At 42.5% G+C, this 16,167-nt stretch overlaps 1 protein-coding gene across 1 annotated transcript; it reads left to right on the top strand.

Annotated features, from left to right (window-relative positions):
* Positions 1-291: 291 nt before the first annotated feature.
* LOC310777928 (scavenger receptor cysteine-rich domain-containing protein DMBT1-like) lies at positions 292-15,328 on the top strand (the record flags this gene model as incomplete). Its single annotated transcript, XM_083638271.1, has 9 exons — positions 292-451; positions 6,095-6,145; positions 6,341-6,661; positions 7,234-7,458; positions 7,936-8,256; positions 10,919-11,239; positions 12,181-12,501; positions 15,154-15,256; positions 15,325-15,328. The coding sequence occupies 9 exons, from the start codon at positions 292-294 to the stop codon at positions 15,326-15,328; spliced, it is 1,827 nt and encodes a 608-aa protein (XP_083494397.1).
* Between the last annotated feature and the right edge of the window lie 839 nt (positions 15,329-16,167).

Raw genomic sequence — 16,167 nt, 5'->3', positions numbered from 1 at the left:
ATAACGTTATCAAGATGGTTTTAACTAGGCTAATATATACTATTCTAAAATGTGGAAAATTGCATCCAAACTTTTCACTGGCAGTGGGTGGGTAATTCAGTCAGTGTCATTCCACCAGTGTCAAAAGCCGCTGAACTTGATGAGGCGAGCTGGAAAACGGGTCTGGGACCAGTCGCCCAATTTCCTTTTTTCTACAAACACTATTTGTTTTTGATGTTTGTGTTTTGTCTGCCTCATCCTCAAATCAGCTCCGTAACTTCCTCCACAGAGGATTATGGTTTTCCCTACGTCATGCGTCGCTATAAAAGCTGCAGATTGAAGAGAAGACGGCACTCTGTTCTCATGGAGACTTCGGTGGACAAGGCAGAGGGTCAAGCGTCACACGGCCGCACCAACCCACTGTTTGAAATGACGGTCAGCAAGAGCGACCTCTTCAGATTCCAGACTGAAGGTGAGTGCCTGAAATAGAGCTTACAGCAGGGGTCCCCAATTACTTTTCACCAAGGGCCACATTTTGCTGAGGGCCGAGGGCTGGGGGCCGAACGGTGAAAAATTGGGGGCATTTAAAGCCAGATTTAGAGGAATAACTCATTCTAAATTAACAGTTGTGATGTCATTATTCAGTCTTAACCACCAATATTTTATCCTTTTCTCACAGGATGGGTTAATTTAAGCATAAGTATTTAAGCATAATTATCAGTAAGTGCCCCGGGATTCTCAAAGCCTGTGTTGAGGCTCACAAAAAAAAAAAAAAAAATGCACTCTTGAAGTGAAGTAAATCAAAAACCAACGAATTAATTATTTAAAATTTTACTTCAAACTTCCTCAATGTAGAACAGTCATTTCTTACACATGAGATTACTTTTAGCCTTTTAGTCTTAAAGATTATTGAAAGATATTCCATATTCCAGACTGAAATGTTATAACAGAAGTGGAGTAATGGCCAGAATGACATGAACATTTGGACGCTTATTCAGCAGGTATGTTGCATTCAGGTGCACTATATATATACGGTATATATTTTTTTTGCAATTCCAGTGTGGGCCACACAGGGTTCCCCGCTATTTGGGGAACCCTGGCTTACAGTATACAAGTCTTTTCAAAGCTAAGAATCTCACCCTGGGATCCAAGCTGATGTTTAGACTCGGAGCGAAGGATGAGTGCAATGGGAGGAAGCTTGATTTCTTAGATCACCAACAAGCAACCAAAAGCACAGAGTTCAAGGGTCAGAGAAAATACATAAAATAAATGATCCCTCTAATACTGTAAAGCAGGGAAGTTGATAAAAACACAAGAAACAGGCCAGTGACCCAATTTTGGGTCCAGAACTCAGAGTTTGAAGTTTGCTTTTTGAAGACTGAGTTGGGACCCAAGGTGGATTGTGGCAAGTTTAAAATGGGTCCTAAAATTGTCCTGAGGAAGTCACCATCTGTAACCACTGTCAGTAGAGATAGTGATAGTAAATCCTTCCCATGTAGGCAAAATAACCTAAATAAAATATAGGTTAGAAAATAGGCCAGTTTGAGTCAAATATGCTGCACAACCGCTGCAACATTTATTTTTGCGTCACAGGATGAAATATGTTTATATTTATTTGTGTCTGTAATGTGTGTATGAGAGGGGTGATAAACATGATTCTGGTGCTGAGCCCAGTTTTTGGCCTATAAATTTGACGACTTATAAAAACACTATACAATAGTGTAGTGTAGATAGTGTCATAAGCCAGGCGTAAGTAGATGTTTATTACATTTCCAAACATAGGAAGAAAATGGCACCATGCAGCTCTCAACACAAGGCAAGTAATTGATGACCTACTGTAAGCTGTAACCCTAAACCCTGTTACCATCAGCCTGTCACCAACAGTCATACAGTAATCTCTCTGTGTGGAGTTTAAATAATCAAAGTGGGTAACCCTTCATTTTAGAGGTCCCAAACAACGTATGAACCATTTGTAATTAGACATGAACACCAAAGCTATTACACAGTAACAGCACCAATAGTTATACAATAACATTTTTTGCATTCATATGTAGTTACATAGTACCGGACCTGTAAAATGAAGCAATCTCTATTCAAATGTAGTTCATATGCATGGTACCGGACCTGTAAAATGAAGTGGGTGTAATAAGACACTAAATCATACAATGTGACCACATTTATTTTGTAACCATTGGTGCCATTACTGTGTAATAGCTTTGGTGTTCAGGTCTAATTACAAATAGTTCATAATGTTGTTTGGGACCTCTAAAATGAAGGGTTACCCATAAGGTCGTGAGATGGGAGAACATTTGTTTCTGGAGGGTGAATAGAATAAAATAAAGTGATGAAAAAGCAAGAACAGAAGTGCAAATTCTCTATTAAAGTCGAGCTGAAATAAAAAATTACTTTTTTCTATTTTAGATCATATCCCTGAGTATTCAGTGCAGCTTATTTAATAATGTATGCAAAAAATAACAACAATCAAATTTCTTTAGTTTTTCCACACACAGAAATTCACATCAAAAGTTCATTTTTCAGGATTTCATTCATAACTAATCTACAGTATGCTGATGCCATTCAGTACTATCAAATTTCTACCCCAATTCAACCAATCATATCACACCATGGCAGCTGTCAATCACTCTTCATTGCGAGCCACGGGGAGAAAATTCTGAGCAGCGAAGATGGCTGCCTAGTGCCTGTAACCTGGGCAGACAAAGCTTGGCCAAAAGTATGTAACAAAATAAAACAAACGGTAATGTCTTCATTTAATGTAGAATGCAAAGACATGTAACTGGCTCGTTAACTCGCATTCCAGGTATAATGTTCTGCATAGGGGCAGAACATGCTGAATCCCACTGCATTTGGGGGCAGAACACGGCAACACGCCATACAAGCGCCAGGATTGGCCAACGTCAACTCTAGTCCCCAAAACGGTCAAATCAAATCATCCAGATGCTATGTCCCGCCTTTCTACCCAGTTCCAGTCAAAACAATGTTTGTTTCCACTCGGATACTCATCAGAGACACTGAGATGGGATTTCTGCTAGTCTTTAAAGACTCGCAATTTCCATTTCCTTCCCAGAATTTCAGAAGCTTTACATTTTTGGGGATGTAAATGGGTCGGAACTCGGAACTGCTGCTGTTATAGGATCTAGTGTGAAGATCATATTTTTTCTTGGTTCCTCCTGGAAGTGTTTCTCTTCAGTGTGGCAATCAGATCCTCCTGCAATGTAACCTGATGCTGGAGTCAGAGAGAGATCAACTTGCAGCAACTTTGTTGTATCATGATAGGCCTACTTGCCCATTTGCACGGGTGCAAGGGTGAAATGGAAATGAGTGAAATTAGTAAATCATACAATTATGCAGAGGCGTGGTCAGGACGTTAGATCCACACAACCAATCAGATTCCCCTCTTCATTCCCTTTAATTCATTTGCACAAATGAATTGCACAAATTGTCTTGCCTCTGAACCTGGGCGGTCGCAAATCCTCCCCTCTCCTGCTCCTGCACCTTTTCCCTCTGCCTGCAACACCACGCTAACCGGAGCAAACTTGCATTTGTCTATTTGAAATGACAAACATGGATTTATTGGATTTATTAAGCTGGTCTCTCAACGCAAATCAACTAAACTTTGAGGAATGCGAGGTCCGGGGAACCCCCACCCTCTGCCCAGACGGACCTTTCTCCGCGGGGTACGGGAAGACAGCAGCGATTGACCCAAGGCTGTGACGTCATGAAAATTGAGATGGGCGGTCAGTGAATTTGAACTGTGAAAAATGGATTATACCTGGATTATAGCATGGAAATTTCCACTGATCTGCATAAGGAATGAACTAATGTTGGGATCCAGAGACTTGAGACCTGTTCTGTTTGGTCTGTGTGACCTGATAGGAATTCAGGCAACCAAAACATTTTCATCCTAATCTGGACTCGGAGCTGCCAAGGACGCAGCAGAAATTCCTCCCCTGATATTTTCGAATGCAACTGCGCTCATCCACCCTCCACCCTCCCCCGACACCTGTTGGACTAAGACATGGTCGAGGCCGTCACCATAGAGACGGCTCCCACTATCAGGCTACAGCACACACTCAAGGACAATTCTGGACATTCCGACCACACATCTACACACTCTCAAACACACACGCACACACCCACACACCCCTATCCTCCCCTCCCCATGCCGTCCGGTCCTGCCTAACAGCCCTTGCAAATTCTCCCTGGACGCTCACCCCCACCCCGCCCCCCTTCTCTCGGTCACACTCATTGGAGCCGTAAATGGATGCTGCTATGAGCTGTGCATAGCCTCCAGTCCAGTGTGGACAAATCTTCTCCCTCCACTTCCCACTGCCAATCCCCCGTTCCCCGCAAACCCACTCCCTCCCCCTCCTAGTTTTTCTTGTTTTCTACGTATGTTAATTCCTTACATGTAACAACAAATGTTTATGTATTGTATAATATTCAAGCGTGCCATTATTCCTATTCAATCTAGTAATAATGTAATAGTCTTAATTTGAGTATAGAAGGTGATTCCCATTCGTGTGATGTTTTTGTCCCTCTGTTGTTTGTTGAGGACCGCAATGGAAATAAGCCAGTGGCTTTATTGTGTTTTTATCCTCGGTGATTGTCTGTAATTCCCTGTCTCTTTGTTGACATTCACCAAATAAAGTCATTAATTCATTCATTCAATGGAAATGAGTGAAATTAGTAAATCATACAATTATGCAGAGGCGTGGTCAGGACGTTAGATCCACACAACCAATCAGATTCCCCTCTTCATTCCCTTTAATTCATTTGCACAAATGCCATAATATGAGAACTGCTGGTATCTCCAAAATGCAGTGCTCATTATAGATAGGCATATCTCCCAATAATAATACTCTTAAAAACCTTTAAGTGTTAAAAGCGCTCAGTCTCACTCAATTACATTCTACACAACACACAATTTCCCACTCAGCTGTTTGTTTGCATGACGTTAAATGGATATTACAATATTCCTGTTTACATGCAGCCATCCCCACCAAAGACAGGTAAACAATTGAAGCTGAATTTAGGAAGTTGTAAATTTAACACAATGTTTGAAGCATTTTTGAGTTAATTAATTATTATATTTGTCCTTTGATGATGAGGGGACTGCCGAGACGCCTGAGAGAGAGAGAGAGAGATTGAGAGATTTTGGAGAGAGAGAGAGAGAGATGGGGGGCTGATAAAAACGGCATTGGTATCTGCTGGCCATTTGGGTGCCCTAAAGCAGCTATTCTGAACCACTGGGCCGTGGCCCACTGGTCGGCCTCAGAGCACCATGTATGGGCCACGGAGGCAGTGGTATTGCCAAATATATTAATAAAAATCAAATAAAAAAAAGTGTGATTACAGCTAGTTATTTATTTATTTTTATATCTAAATGTGCTCAAGAATTATACAGATCAAAAACATCCAATTAAAATGCATACTTTCAATGACTTTTTTCTCTCTTTCATTTACCCCATGACAGACAGCTAATCTTCTGTTTTCCAATCTTTATTCATTCAGGAACGGTGGACTAATCGCGCACACTTTTTCAACAACACACACACAGTTCACATTCACCTTCCATGCGTTGATTTTCTTTCAGTCCGTTTGGCTATAGTGCCCACGTTTTGGCTGTCGACCCTGCTAGAAAACAACACCATGTTCTGTGATTGACAGCTGTCCACTATTTATTACAAATATTTAACTCTGCTCAGACCCTTGAAAGTTAATAAAGGCTGGATTATCAATCGGCAAAAAATACTTAGATACTGCCTCAAGATGCAAGTTTCCTGCAGGACACTGGTCACATTCCACTGTTTTCTATTTGCCATTTTCTGCTTATGTTTCAGATGTGAAGTCGAAGCGGCCAACAAGACAGTGGTGCTTATACGTGAATAGTGTTTTCCTCATCTTGCTGATCGGAGTGAATATTTTCCTTCTCTGTAAAGGTAGAACTGAAATGTTTTTATACATCTGTTAATCACTGATAACACGAAAAGACATTCATATTTGTTGTAGTGATATACTCTTAACATTCAAATGTATAGCTTTAACAGTATACACAATTTAACTGAAATGTAACTGTTGTTTGTCTCTGCCCCAGTTGTCATGCTGGAGAAGCTGGCATCATCCAATCTGGGCTCCGGAGACCAGGGCAAGTTATGTTCAGACAGACAGACAGACAGACAGACAGACAGAGAGAGAGAGACAACAGACACTAAGACAGACAGACAGACAGACAGACAGACAGACAGACAGACAGACAGACAGACAGACAGCACACTTAATAATCATCTTTAGAAAAGGTTGCCCTTCCTAGAACTAATAATACCATCTTATTGTATTGCAGTTGGTCCTCTTGTCAGGCTGGCTAATGGCTTCTCCAGTAACCCCTGCTCCGGCAGAGTGGAGTTTTACCATGATAACCAGTGGGGGACGGTGTGTGATGACCAGTGGGGGCTGAACGCTGCCCAGGTGGTGTGCAGGGAGGTGGGCTGTGGCAGGGCTCTGTCTGCCCCCGGTCGAGCCCACTTCAATCGTGGAGAGGGACCCATCTGGCTGGACAATGTCAACTGTACAGGATCTGAGTCGACACTGAGGGAGTGCAGACATGAGGGGTTGGGATCACATGACTGTGGCCACAGTGATGATGCTGGCGTGGTGTGTGAAGGTAAAACACAAAGCCAGTGGATGGGGGGGTGCAACAGTAATAAACTGTTAGTTCACTGTAAAGTTAATACAGAGACAATAAGGCCCAACATTCACCATGCAACTGGATGGAAGTCCTTATCACTACTGACACTTGCAGTGAGTGTCAAAACCTAATCTGTGAACATGCCCATACAAGCTGGCCCCCCTTACATCATTTCTCACTGGTTTGAAAACAGAAAGCAGTTCAACTCTGTCCCAGTTGTAATTATGACCTGGTGATGATGAAGCCTCCTCTACACTGAACAGACACCATGCTCTCTGGAAATCTCATCTGTTGCTTTTCTACACCAAGTCCTAGTTCCATTATGTATATACTATAAGTTTCTTTAAGGGGACTGGAAAACACAGTGTCAGCATTCCTCATTACAATAGAATTGAGGTAGTTAATGTGTTACGTAGCAGCATCAACTAATATTAATACCAATACTAATACAACTTTCATTCTAGTACTACTACTTTTGCAACTACTGCTACCATTACATACTACTATTACTATTTTACTATTTCTACTACTATTTTATTTTATTGCAGCTCCTCTAGTGCTCAGGCTGGTTGGTGGCTCCTCCAATGACTCCTGCTCTGGCAGAGTGGAGTTTCACTATGATAACCGGTGGGGGACGGTGTGTGATGACCAGTGGGAGCTGGCCGATGCCCAGGTGGTGTGCAGGGAGCTGGGCTGTGGCAGGGCTCTGTCTGCCCCAAGTGGAGCCTACTTCGGTCGTGGAGACGGACCCATCTGGCTGGACAATGTCAACTGTACAGGATCTGAGTCAACACTGAGGGCATGCAGACATGTGGGGTTTGGATTACATAACTGTGGCCACAATGAAGACGCTAGCGTGGTGTGTGACGGTAAAACAACCTCAGCGGATGGGGAGGAGGTGCTGGGTGCAACGGTGTCCAATTGTTGTTGTTGTCAGTTCACTGTAAAGTTAAAGAGCACAAGGGTCTCAGAGAGGGTCGGTGACGTATCAGACTGAAAACAAAGAGGGTTGAGAGGCGGGCCATAGCGTGTCGGTGATTTGATTTGACAGTTCTGGGGATTGGAAAGCAACAAAAGATAACATGCTGGTTTACAGGCGAATATGTCACAGTAGATGCTCTGATAATATGAGGAGTGAGCTATACTACTGTTACTGTACTAGTAGTACGAGTAGCTGGATGCATATGATATGACAACATTAAAAACACTACTACAATTACTACTAATAATAATGTTTTATTGTATTTCAGTTCCTCCAGTAGTCAGGCTGGTCGGTGGCTCCTCCAGTGACCCCTGCTCTGGCAGAGTGGAGTTCTACCATGATAACCAGTGGGGGACGGTGTGTGATGACCAGTGGGGGCTGGCCGATGCCCAGGTGGTGTGCAGGGAGGTGGGCTGTGGCAGGGCTCTGTCTGCCCCCGGTCGAGCCCACTTCGGTCAGGGAGACGGACCGATCTGGCTGGACAATGTCAACTGTACAGGATCTGAGTCGATGCTGAGGGCGTGCGGACATGAGGGGTTGGGATCACATGACTGTGGCCACAGTGATGACGCTGGCGTGGTGTGTGACGGTAAAACACAAAGGGCCCTATACACCGCAAAAGACCTTATTGAGATCGATTGACTCAGCCAACACAAAACTTCCTTCAATAAACAAGATGTATTAAAACAAAGCAACCAGCATGTATTCAGACCAAACGACCAAAACCCAATAATCAGCATCTTAGACATCAACGATTATAGTCTAGGTGGGGAACTTAGAGAACTGAACCAGGGAATACTATTTTGATCATTTATAGGCTATTTTATCTAGGCAAGGGGATTTAGAAGGTGAAATCTATTTCTGAATTACGGATGCATCAATTAAACCCTTCTTCCAACAACGTAGATATGGCGAGGGAGCAGAAGCCCCTTACTTTTCTGGTAGTTGCGAAGAAAGATACAGGATGGAATCTCAACCTGGCTCATTCCTCGTGGCAACGTTGAGTCGGCGCTTCTCAGCTCTCACCCGCGGAGCATGTCTCTGGAGCCTCTATCTCAAGCAGAGATGGGTCTCGCTCCTGGCTGGTCGGTGGGTTGGTTTGGAAGGTAGATGCAGCTTCGTGGCAGCGTTTGAACAGCAGTGAAGTTAATTATTTTATTAACTAATCAAAATAATTCAGGTTCCTGTCTTTGGCCAAATAGGACGTCTTGATTTCCTATTTTGCCAACTAATTATATGCTAAAAACTGGTTGGTTGGCACAGAGTTTCTCTTGTCTCAGATGGCGGGTCTGAGACAGGCATTATGGGTCTCTGTGACCGGGCGGGTAGTTAAGCAAACACCATCCGCACTCAGGAAAAACTGTTGATTTCTTTTCTTTTTCTTTACATGATGTCCAACAGTGCAGCCAAAGACATCATGTAAAGAAAAATAAAACAGTTTTTCCTGAGTGTGGATCGTTTATATTCTATTGAAACCTCTTGCCATGGAGTGATCCAGCACCGGACTGAATTGAATCAAGAGTTTTTTTGGGGTGACCACATTGTTTGGTGAAAATTTAGTTAAGCAAACACGCCGCGCAGTCAACCAGAACACCAACTTCAGGATCTCAACATGGCAAAAAGAGTTCAGTCCTTTGACTGAGAATTGGTTTTTTTAAGTCTTCAAGTTATTATGCAGATAAAAGGGCCTGGGGAGTTCTGACTTTGCCATTTTATGGTCTTCACATGAAGGTTGAGGATGAGATCAACTTAACACTAAGAGCGTATTAAAATTTACTCTTGTAATATTCCACTCCCACGATCCATTTCTCAGTTCCATATACATGAACAAAAATATAAATTTGTTCATTACTTGATCAATTGTGAAACACATAATGCTATTTAAACAAAGGCAAATAGCCTATAAATCGCTAAACAAATTAATCAACAGATTATTAAATCAATTGCATCTTCTTGTCATAGAGCAGTCTAATAATCTGTTAACTGAAAAGATGGGTTTAACTTCACTGAGATTTACTAGTTGATCCAAGTTTCTCATCCCACATGTCCTGGTACTATCATTAAAACAAATTATGTGACACTGTGATGTAACATCCAGTAGAGGGCGGTATCGCTCCACCTGTAAGATTCCATCTGACTTCCTAAGAAAATATCTACAGTAGGTTGCTAGATGTAGTTCATTTATATAAAGAATCACAACATAGTAATCATATGTTTTCATCACTGTAATTGAAATGAATCACACAATTTGAACACATACACTAATAATTATTCCTCAGTTAAAACACATCTTACATTGTGAATTAAATCTCCAACTAGAGCAAGTGGTGGAGGCTGACAGTTCATTCAATTAATGATGGAATGTAAGGGTCCTGTGAGATGGGACACTTCGGGGCCGGTGTAATATTTAATCCTCCGAGTGCATAGCAAACTGGGACTTCAAAGTGATGTTTAATCCTGTTGGACAATGTGAGGGGAGATGAACCAGTCAGTTGGAGTGAGTGTATGACTTCAGGGTGATAAACCACAAACCAGATTCTTCTTGTTCTCCTGCTGCAAGGGGTAAAGGGGAAAGGCCTGTAGCAAAGATTTCCTTTGATATGATTAAAATCAATCCATGGTTCCAACACTGATGTACATGGAAATGTGTATAAAGTGATACACAAGTCACAAGACATCTGTATTTTTCCATTTGATGTAGCCTAATGGATAAGCCATAACAAAAACTGTGTCCTGGGTTTGAACATTTCACTCATTATAAGCGTGCTATAGAGACACTGCGTAACGCGTCATCATTCAGAAACCACGCCCAAGACGGGGGGAAAACAGAAAGCCCCCCTCCAATCCTGGCGTTCTCCTATGTCACGTGCATGGTTGCGTGTTGCAGAAAAAGATTGTATATACGGAAGATGAACACTCCAACTTACTTCCTTGACAGCTAGATCCACATTTTTCTTCTCGCCAATTCTCAATAGCTTCCTTGTTTTGCTCACGAGTAGAAAAAACTTTAACTGGCGATTTTTTACATTTGTTGTCTGCGCAGCCCAACACACCACAGCTTTTAGCTATGTTTAATTCAAGGAAAATGACGCCGGTGTGTGGAAATGAACGGAGCCTTTCCCCCGTGATGGGCGTGGTCTATTTCATGCAGTGTCTCTATAGGTTAATTGAACTGGAAAAAGCAGAATGGAATATGACAGTATGGAAAAAAGCATTTTTTCCTAACCTTGAAGTCACTTGTTTTATTGCAGTTCCTCCACTGCTCAGGCTGGTTGGTGGCTCCTCCACTGACTCCTGCTCTGGCAGAGTGGAGTTCTACCATCTTAACCGGTGGGGGACGGTGTGTGATGACCGGTGGGGGCTGGCAGATGCCCAGGTGGTGTGCATGGAGCTGGGCTGTGGCGGGGCTCGGTCTGCCCCAGGTGGAGCCTACTTCGGTCGTGGAGAAGGACCCATCTGGCTGGACGAAGTTGACTGTACAGGATCCGAGTCGTCGCTGAGGGAGTGCAGACATGGGGGGTTGGGATCACATGACTGTGGCCACAGTGAAGACGCTGGCGTGGTGTGTGACGGTAAAACAACCTCAGTGGATGGGGAGGAGGGGCTGGGTGCAACGGTGTCAAATTGTTGTTGTTGTCAGTTCACTGTAAAGTTAAAGAGCACAAGGGTGTCAGAGAGGGTCGGTGACGTATCAGACTGAAAACAAACATTGCGAAAGAGGGTTGAGAGGCGGGCCATAGCGTGTCGATGATTTGATTTGACAGTTCTGGGGATTGGAAAGCAACAAAAGATAACATGCTGGTTTACAGGTGAATATGTCACACTAGATCAGGGGTGGCCAAACTTTTTTGGTTGTGGGCCGCATACAGAAAAAGTATAAGGAGTCGCGGGCCAAACAATATTAAGCGCGGCAGTTTTCGCGGCAAAAAAATTGGACCAGAAAACCCTTGTGCCATCAAAAATTGAATTTCTACCTAAATAAATATATGACGCATAGTTTATTGATGCGCTCACCTATTACAATGGGTATTTCTGTATGTTATCAAATTTTCTTTTCCTGTGCCAACAGGTTAAGACAGAGATATTTTAACATAACATTAGTATTAAACATTAATTCAGTATTTATTTATTTATTTTATTTTTTTGTTTTTGTTTTTCAGTTTCTTTTTCTTAATGTTTTTGTTTTTCCGTTTTTTCCCCCGTTTTCGTTTTCCGTTTTAAACTTTGAAACAGAAAAACGGAAAAACGTTTTTAGCAAAAAAAATTTTTTTTTTTTTTTTTTACATTTTTTTTTTCTAAATTCATGGCGGGCCACTTAAGAACGGGCAGCGGGCCGCAGTTGGCCCGCGGGCCGTACTTTGGCCACCCCTGCACTAGATGCTCTGATAATATGAGGAGTGAGCTATACTACTGTTACTGTACTAGTAGTACGAGTAGCTGGATGCATATGATATGACAACATTAAAAACACTACTACAATTACTACTAATAATAATGTTTTATTGTATTTCAGTTCCTCCAGTGGTCAGGCTGGTCGGTGGCTCCTCCAGTGACTCCTGCTCTGGCAGAGTGGAGTTCTACCATGATAACCAGTGGGGGACGGTGTGTGATGACCAGTGGGGGCTGGCCGATGCCCAGGTGGTGTGCAGGGAGGTGGGCTGTGGCAGGGCTCTGTCTGCCCCCGGTAGAGCCCACTTCGGTCAGGGAGACGGACCCATCTGGCTGGACAATGTCAACTGTACAGGATCTGAGTCGATGCTGAGGGCGTGCAGACATGAGGGGTTGGGATCACATGACTGTGGCCACAGTGATGATGCTGGCGTGGTGTGTGACGGTAAAACACAAAGGGCCCTATACACCACAAAATACCTTATTGAGATCGATTGACTCAGCCAACACAAAACTTCCTTCAATAAACAAGATGTATTAAAACAAAGCAACCAGCATGTATTCAGACCAAACGACCAAAACCCAATAATCAGCATCTTAGACATCAACGATTATAGTCTAGGTGGGGAACTTAGAGAACTGAACCAGAGAATACTATTTTGATCATTTATAGGCTATTTTATCTAGGCAAGGGGATTTAGAAGGTGAAATCTATTTCTGAATTAGGGATGCATCAATTAAACCCTTCTTCCAACAACGTAGATATGGCGAGGGAGCAGAAGGCCCTTACTTTTCTGGTAGTTGCGAAGAAAGATACAGGATGAAATCTCAACCTGGCTCATTCCTCGTGGCAACGTTGAGTCGGCGCTTCTCAGCTCTCACCCGCGGAGCATGTCTCTGGAGCCTCTATCTCAAGCAGAGATGGGTCTCGCTCCTGGCTGGTCGGTGGGTTGGTTGGAAGGTAGATGCAGCTTCGTGGCAGCGTTTGAACAGCAGTGAAGTTAATTATTTTATTAACTAATCAAAATAATTCAGGTTCCTGTCTTTGGCCAAATAGGACGTCTTGATTTCCTATTTTGCCAACTAATTATATGCTAAAAACTGGTTGGTTGGCACAGAGTTTCTCTTGTCTCAGATGGCGGGTCTGAGACAGGCATTATGGGTCTCTGTGACCGGGCGGGTAGTTAAGCAAACACCATCCGCACTCAGGAAAAACTGTTGATTTCTTTTCTTTTTCTTTACATGATGTCCAACAGTGAAGACATCATGTAAAGAAAAATAAAACAGTTTTTCCTGAGTGCGGATTGTTTATATTCTATTGAAACCTCTTGCCATGGAGTGATCCAGCACCGGACTGAATTGAATCAAGACTTTTTTTGGGGTGATCACATTGTTTGGTGAAAATTTAGTTAAGCAAACACGCCGCGCCGCAGTCAACCAGAACACCAACTTCAGGATCTCAACATGGCAAAAAGAGTTCAGTCCTTTGACTGAGAATTAGTTTTTTAAGTCTTCAAGTTATTATGCAGATAAAAGGGCCTGGGGAGTTCTGACTTTGCCATTTTATGGTCTTCACATGAAGGTTGAGGATGAGATCAACTTAACACTAAGAGCGTATTAAAATTTACTCTTGTAATATTCCACTCCCACGATCCATTTCTCAGTTCCATATACATGAACAAAAATATAAATTTGTTCATTACTTGATCAATTGTGAAACACATAATGCTATTTAAACAAAGGCAAATAGCCTATAAATCGCTAAACAAATTAATCAACAGATTATTAAATCAATTGCATCCTCTTGTCATAGAGCAGTCTAATAATATATTAACTGAAAAGATGGGTTTAACTTCACTGAGATTTACTAGTTGATCCAAGTTTCTCATCCCACATGTCCTGGCACTATCATTAAAACAAATTATGTGACACTGTGATGTAACATCCAGTAGAGGGCGGTATCGCTCCACCTGTAAGATTCCATCTGACTTCCTAAGAAAATATCTAGGTTGCTAGATGTAGTTGATTTATATAAAGAATCACAACATAATAATCATATGTTTTCATCACTGTAATTGAAATGAATCACACAATTTGAACACATACACTAATAATTATTCCTCAGTTAAAACACATCTTACATTGTGAATTAAATCTCCAACTAGAGCAACTGGTGGAGGCTGACAGTTCATTCAATTAATGACGGAATGTAAGGGTCCTGTGAGATGGGACACTTCGGGGCCGGTGTAATATTTAATCCTCAGAGTGCATAGCAAACTGGGACTTTAAAGTGATGTTTAATCCTGTTGGACAATGTGAGGGGAGATGAACCAGTCAGTTGGAGTGAGTGTATGACTTCAGGGTGATAAACCACAAACCAGATTCTTCTTGTTCTCCTGCTGCAAGGGGTAAAGGGGAAAGGCCTGTAGCAAAGATTTCCTTTGATATGATTAAAATCAATCCATGGTTCCAACACTGATGTACATGGAAATGTGTATAAAGTGATACACAAGTCACAAGTCATCTGTATTTTTCCATTTGATGTAGCCTAATGGATAAGCCATAACAAAAACTGTGTCCTGGGTTTGAACATTTCACTCATTATAAGCGTGCTATAGAGACACTGCGTAACGCGTCATCATTCAGAAACCACGCCCAAGACGGGGGGAAACAGAAAGCCCCCCTCCAATCCTGGCGTTCTCCTATGTCACGTGCATGGTTGCGTGTTGCAGAAAAAGATCGTATATACGGAAGATGAACACTCCAACTTACTTCCTTGACAGCTAGATCCACATTTTTCTTCTCGCCAATTCTCAATGGCTTCCTTGTTTTGCTCGGGAGTAGAAAAAAACTTTAACTGGTGATTTTTTAAATTTGTTGTCTGCGCAGCCCAACACACCACAGCTTTTAGCTACGTTTAATTCAAGGAAAATGACGCTGGTGTGTGGAAATGAACGGAGCCTTTCCCCCGTGATGGGCGTGGCCTATTTCATGCAGTGTCTCTATAGGTTCATTGAACTGGAAAAAGCAGAATGGAATATGACAGTATGGAAAAAAGCATTTTTTCCTAACCTTGAAGTCACTTGTTTTATTGCAGTTCATCCACTGCTCAGGCTGGTTGGTGGCTCCTCCAATGACTCCTGCTCTGGCAGAGTGGAGTTCTACCAGCTTAACCGGTGGGGGACGGTGTGTGATGACCAGTGGGGGCTGGCAGATGCCCAGGTGGTGTGCAGGGAGCTGGGCTGTGGCGGGGCTCGGTCTGCCCCAGGTAGAGCCTACTTCGGTCGTGGAGAAGGACCCATCTGGCTGGACGAAGTTGACTGTACAGGATCTGAGTCGATGCTGAGGGAGTGCAGACATGGGGGGTTGGGATCACATGACTGTAGCCACTATGAAGATGCTGGCGTGGTGTGTGAAGGTAAAGCGCAAACTCAGGCTGAGGTGAACCTCTCTGTATTTTATTTAGAAGATGTGAATGAAGTAACTGCCGGATAATTTGGTAACTTTCATGTTAAACATGTCATTTCCTGTTGCCAGTAGGTGGCGCTATGATTATAACTGAATATTGTATGCAACAACAAAAATCACAAAAATCTCTTTAGTTTTTCACACTTTTTTACATCAAAAGTTCATTTTTCAGGATTTCATTCATAACTGTAATCTACAGTATGGTGACGTAACGAAGAACTATCCAATTTCTACCCCATTTCAACCAATCATATCACGACATGGCAGCTGTCAATCAATCTTCATTTCGAGGAGAAAATTCTGCAGGCAAGATGGCCACCTAGTGCCTACATGGGCAGACTTTTCCAAACCCATAAATGTTAATATACTTGGCCAATAAGTATGTTAACATTCAAAATAAAACAAACGGTAATGTCTTCATTTAATGTAGAATGCATAGGACATGTAACTGGTTCGTTAAACTCGCATTCCAGGAATAATGTTAACATCCGCGGGTCTTACCCTGGATCCTTGCCAGCAGGCGGCACATTTGCCTCAGCTTTCAAACAGCAGTAAAAAAAAAAAAAAACACGATTTCAGACGGACAAGCCCGTCTTTATTGTCACACGATTACAATCAACACATGCACGGAGGGCCACAACAC

The sequence above is a fragment of the Poromitra crassiceps genome, assembly GCF_964638095.1.
Source record: "Poromitra crassiceps genome assembly, chromosome: 6".
In the NCBI taxonomy this organism is placed as follows: domain Eukaryota; kingdom Metazoa; phylum Chordata; class Actinopteri; order Beryciformes; family Melamphaidae; genus Poromitra; species Poromitra crassiceps.
This window is presented reverse-complemented; position numbering and strand designations above follow the sequence as displayed.